The sequence below is a fragment of the Dermacentor variabilis genome, unplaced genomic scaffold, assembly GCF_050947875.1.
Source record: "Dermacentor variabilis isolate Ectoservices unplaced genomic scaffold, ASM5094787v1 scaffold_12, whole genome shotgun sequence".
Classification (NCBI taxonomy): Eukaryota; Metazoa; Arthropoda; class Arachnida; order Ixodida; family Ixodidae; genus Dermacentor; species Dermacentor variabilis.
This window is the reverse complement of record NW_027460280.1, coordinates 52,279,091-52,285,090: the sequence shown is the minus strand read 5'-3', so window position 1 is coordinate 52,285,090 and position 6,000 is coordinate 52,279,091. Positions and strand designations below refer to the sequence as shown.

At 40.3% G+C, this 6,000-nt stretch overlaps 1 protein-coding gene across 2 annotated transcripts in view; it reads right to left on the bottom strand.

The window, feature by feature from the left end:
- Positions 1–1,600: 1,600 nt before the first annotated feature.
- The window catches only part of Slu7 (Pre-mRNA-splicing factor Slu7), a 51,239-nt gene continuing 46,839 nt past the window's right edge, over positions 1,601–6,000 (bottom strand). For both annotated transcript variants that reach the window (XM_075676554.1, XM_075676555.1), the window contains exon 15: positions 1,601–5,592. In XM_075676554.1, the coding sequence (XP_075532669.1) occupies positions 5,431–5,592 (162 nt within the window). In that variant the 3' untranslated portion in view covers positions 1,601–5,430. The remainder of the gene's footprint in view (positions 5,593–6,000) is intronic.

Below are 6,000 nucleotides of genomic sequence, written 5' to 3'. Positions count from 1 at the left end.
TCCACTACCCTGCCCTCCTTCGCATGGCCCACCAACCTCAGCAATACGATCGAGTGAATGTTTACAGACGCAATGCTCAAAATTGGTTCTTTGTTTGAATGCCACTGTATAGTGCTCAATAACTTGTCACTATGTGCTTCCGTAAGCGGGCTAGTTTGTTCGTCAAGTGGCAGTTCAGGTACGGTAACATGGCGAAATTTAAAGCTCTCCAGTGAATCATATGCATGAGTCAGGAACGACCCCTCCAAAGATGCACACCTAAACAAAGCGACATACAGCAGGGATGGCAATGACCTTGGCTCGTCTGGTAACTTCAGCTTGATTGGAGGTATACCAGCGTATGTACAGTAGACTTGAGCTATGCGGGAGGTTGCGCATCGAGGCCCCTACAGCATGTCGCTGTAAATCTCCAAGGCCATGTAATATACTTTTCTGCAAGCTCCACTTGACAGTACACGTATATCCCAGTTCAGCGCACTCTGCTTCATAATGTTTGTAAACCATAAGTGTCATCATCATCAATCTATATTTACGTCCACTGGCAGGACAAAGGCCTCTCCCAGCGATCTCCAATTATGCCATTCTTGTGCTAGCCAATTCCAACTTACACCTGCAAATTTCCTCAATTCATCACCCCACCTAATTTTATGCCATCCTCAACCGCACTTCCTTCCTTGGCACCCATTCTATAATTCCTATGGTCCACCGGCATCTGCCCTGTGCATTACATGGCCTGTCTAGCTCCATTTTTATCTCTTAATGTCAATTAGAATATCCGCTATCCCCGTTTGCTCTCTGATCCACACAGCTCTCTTCCTGTCCCTTAACGTAATATTACGCCTAACATCCTTCGCTCCATCGCTCTTTGCACGGTCCTTAACTTAACCTCCAAATTTCTGCCCCATATGTTAGCCATGAGCGTAACAGACTTTTTTTTCTTTATTAATATATTGTTTAACAGTGCTTTTGAGGTGTAATTTCTATCACACAAACACACAACAAAAGGGGAATTCAATTTTTTCTGATGCTACCCCTTACGTGAAAAGTTAAAACCATTTCGTGAGCTTGGAGAATAAGGCTATAATTCAACTGTTTTTTTTTTCTGCAGGTAAGATGCACCGACAATGTGGTCGTGTAGTAGCGATAGAACGTCCATATCAGAGCTGTAAGCTCTTGGTTTGAATCCAACTAATGACAGAAACATCGTCCTGTCTTTTCTTCACCTGTGCCGTTCTTTTTTTTGTGCTGTGCAGTTATACCAATTGATTTGCAGCACAAACCATGAGAGAGAAAATCACGACCACCATGTAGCACTCTCGCATGAAGCGTTTTAGCATACTCTCGTTTGGTTCGCCAGATAACATTTTCCAACTTGGCAAAGCAAGCGCATCAGCATGGCATGCACAGTTTCCTAAGAAGTTTAATGATTGCCTGAAATTTGCACCATGAAATTCCAGTTGTCTTACAATGCTGGTGCATGAATCATACTTTTTTTATTTTAACATTTTACTTCATGGCTGCCCAATTAACCAATAAACCGTTATTTCCAAATATGCATCATAAAAGAAATATTTCACTGGAAGACACCACCACATACAGCTTATCACAAGAAAATAAAGGCCAGTCAGCTCTTGTTGACAATTAGTGGCTGGCCTTTACTTTTTATTTTCCAATAAGATGTACAGTTCTACATCTCCATACTAATTTCATCCTATGTTCTTCTTTAGGTCAACATACAGAAATTCATTTTTCAGACAACTTATTTTCTACTCTTTGATTCTGCCCATTTTTGTCACTGTTAACCAAGCACGTGTTAACACAGTCACCTGAATTTTTGTTGCCACAGCTTTTGAAATTATCTTGAGGTGCCACTGACTTAATAATGCTCAAATTGCACATGGAGCAAAATCACATTTTCAGCATCAGTACTCACCTGTTTTGTTTGGCAGAAATGATAGATCAGTCACTCATGACTGTGGCACACAAGAAAGCTACATTAACAGGATATGCTAAGTGTACCGACATTATCACCTGCTGTTGGGGAGGCCCTGCAACTGTATTTATGTCACTCAAGTTATTTCTATTGCCACTGACAAGTAACACAAAGATAGGTGGCAGAGGGCCTTGACAGACAGGTCAAGTGTCGAGGCTATTTGGCTAACTTTCCCCAATGCCAGGGCTGAATATGATAGGTGTTTTTCATTTCCGCTGGACAAGTGAAACAAGCACTGATGCCAAATGTGTTGTTATGAGAATAGATCCCAAAATTCCAACTCCATGAAAGATTTTAGCACACATGGGCCAGTTAGAATATAAATGTGCAGGGAACTGTACATCACACACAACTGCAAGTAGTTAGGCAAACTGCAATATTATTTAATGTAAATTCTGTATGCTCAAAAGCAGTTGTTCTTAGGGGGTGATTATCACGATTACATGACAGCAACATTTGCAAAGACAATCAGCATGTTAAGAAGCATAAGCACACTAAGCGTAAAAGAGCATGTAAGTGCTTTCTATAATAGGTTCCAAAGGAAGCTGTACTTCAAGCCACTTCTCTTTACATCTTTATTTTTTCAATTTGCACTGTGTAGTGATATGAACTGCTTGTACAGATATGCAAGTTGAACTTGTTGAAATACCAGAAAATGCGTTGTCAATTCATGGGAAACTGCAGTATGATAAGATGCGTTGTGAGCGGCACAGCCACTTTAAATACTTAAAACTTTCAATCAATACTTCCATAAGCCATTATTACGAGTACATCCTATACTCACAATAATGTAGTCACATTAGTCAGGAGTAGGAATAGTCAGTCTTAGTTTATGGTGGTTTTACTGGTTTTATCAACCATGAAAAATGTCACTACGAAATTTTGGCTAGGGATTCCTTCAAAGGTATAGATTCCCAGCTCAATGCACATTGTAATGGATTGTAACAAAAACTGTAGTGAATCCTTTCAGCCTACTTAGCACCTGGCCACTGTCAATAAATCAATAAAAAAAACAATATACTTGCATTTAACCTAAGAGTGTTTGCAGCTGTGACATGTTTGTTACCTCACATGACATAGAAGTGAGAAGACTACAGGGAAATGTAACACAAAGGGCAACCAAAATATTAATACAGTACAGCCAAGTCAGTAACATGGAAGAAAAATACAAACAATTCTCCACATAGTGCATAACAGTGCATTTGCTTATTCCTGTTCTGAAGTAGAAGTTAGTCTCAAAATATGTGCCAAAGTGGCACATATTTTGAGAGCAGTCCATATGGTTTCAATCAAAAGTAAAAAGCGCACTTCTATTACACCTGCATAGACTGCTTAAGAAATTTGCTGCTGCCCTCTTTGTTGAGTGTTCATTCTTTATGCACAAAATGGTACAACTGGTCCTACTGGTAGGCTATATTAATAAAACGGTCACTTTTGCCCCTGTATTCAGAAATGCATCTTAACTTGAAGACCATGCTTGACTTGATCTAAATGACGCCTGGCATGAATATGCCGAGGACGCAACTTGAATCCCATGCCTGACTTGATCTAAATGACGCCTTTGTGGACGTGGCATAGAAACACATCGAGTGTCCTTGATATGTTAGAGCTGTAAGTAGGCTGGAATCACGAGTCCAAGCCTAACCAAAGTCTGATGGCTTGTGCACTGGAGCCAGCCCAGTGATGGCCCTGTATAAAGTTGCGGGCTAAGCAACAGACCTTTCTAGTATGCAACTTAGGGGCAACCTTTGCAACCTTTTGTGCTGCTTATAGAAGGGCTAACACAACCTATATGTGCAAGTTCAAACACAAAAGAATAAGCTGATCACAGTATCAAGCTGGATGCCAATTTGTTTTCACATTGCAAACACTGCAAATACTGGCCTGCTTAAGCCAAGACTAAGTTTACATGTAACTTTTGCAGATCACTTCAGAAAAGTAGTGCAGCGAAGAAATTTGGTATGTGGCAGAAGCCACTTAATGATCTTTGTAGCATAGTGCTCTATACACTACTCTGTTACCGAACACATCTTCACACACTGCACTGTCCCTCACGAGTGCATTGGAGCACCTTCAATTCTGCTCATTGCAAATTTATGTCCTTTGTTTTGCATGCAAGAAACATATGAGCAATTTTTGCATCATTCTCGGGCTGCATTATGTTCCTGGGCAGGATTGCATAACAGAATAGCATGTTAGCCTGGGTCAAGTCAGAGACAGTAGTGCGTTGAGTGACCTGAGCCAAGCTCCCCAGGTCAGGTTGTGTATGGACTTTCAGGCCAGCCAAGTTTAAGCAAGCACACAAGAAAAATAAGCCGATGCAATGTTTCCATAATTATTTTTACCATCTAAATGTATATACACAAGACAGTTCACAAATAAAAAAAATATGTTCATTTTGTTTGCTTGCTCGATGCAACTTTCCTAGGAATCTTTCGACAATAAGCTTTTCATTGCTTAGCAAGAAACAGTATCCTTACAATTTATTCAGGGTTCCAAAAAGACATACTTAACATAAGGATTGCAATATACACATTTTTACATAACTTCACTCGCACTTCAAAAAGATGCAAGCCAGTTTCGTTTCGTCAGTGTTTATTTAACACATATATGTGTGGAGACATTTTTACATCTCTCATTTGGTACGCAAACAATAATGTAAAGCTGGATGAACTGAGCTTTGTTGCTATTTAGAATTGCCTTAGAGCACAACTATGTACATAAACATAACAGATGTAGAATAATCAGATGCCAAATGCAAAAAGCACTTCTATAGTTATGGTTCATTCACTCTCTGCTCTTACCGTTCTGGCATGTGATCACAGCTTTTGTATTTAACAAGCATCTCGAAAGTATACACATCTAACTTATTAAAAAAAATGGAAACAGCAAATCTGATATGAGCAACGGAAAGAACAATTACAAACAACTAATATTAGCATAAGCAGCATGTACACTCGTCAGCAAAAGTATACGGACCACAGGGTTGCCGAAAAAACTGAATTTCATCGTAATCAACACGCATAAACGGAAACTTACAAGTGCACTAGACAATTCGTAATGCCAAGGCTAGACTGCAGTCTTTAATTTCAAGTTGCATTCACAGACAGAGGAGAAATTGAGTTGTGTCGCGCAATCCGTGGTCCGTATACTTTTGTTTCACAGGTGTACGCATACTACAGCATGCGATGTTCTGCCAAAATTAAGACTACTTTTTGGCTTTGCCAATTTATGCCCACGCCATATTGTGGAAGGAAATATGCATTTACACATATAAAGAGCGCAGAGTTTTTGCTTTTCAAGTTGACTTAATTCAATAATACACTATAAAGTGGGTACCACATATTGACATATGTAACACTTCTGCACTGGGATAGAGATGTAACAATATGTACATGTCATAAGATGACACAGAAGGTGAGTACAATAAAAAATGATCATGACATAAATGGTGCCATTGGGTCATCATCTCTCTTGCGTTTCATGTAGTAGGCCTCCATTTCTTCTTCAGTTGGTGCTTTCACATCGTACATGCTGTTGTACTTCCGCTTGCGCTCATCAGTCTCTTGAGTGTTGTCTTTGTCAATTTGCTCCATGGCCTGTGTAAGAGAGAATCAAGCATAGAGAAATGTGTAATGAGGCTGCAACCTTGTTAAACTTTTAATGCGATTAGCATTCTACTTCCCCTCCTCTGCGGTTTGTATCGTGCTTCTAGCCTCTTTACTCCAGCACTGTTTCTAATAAAGAAGAAAGACTTGAAACACTTTGGTACTGGTTGGTATCGAACCTGGGTCTCCCAGCAGGGCCGCCTGATGGTGCATCCACGTTTGGTCATGACTACAGGCTGGGCAACAAGGGATCAATTCACAGCATTAGCACACACTGCCACGTGCGAGCTACTAGATGGTGCAGTATGTCCAGAGCGAAGCGTGAGAGCAGGGGCCCAGCTGCAGTACATAGCTCATACATAATTTGGTGCTCACCACTTGAGTGACAATTGAATTAAT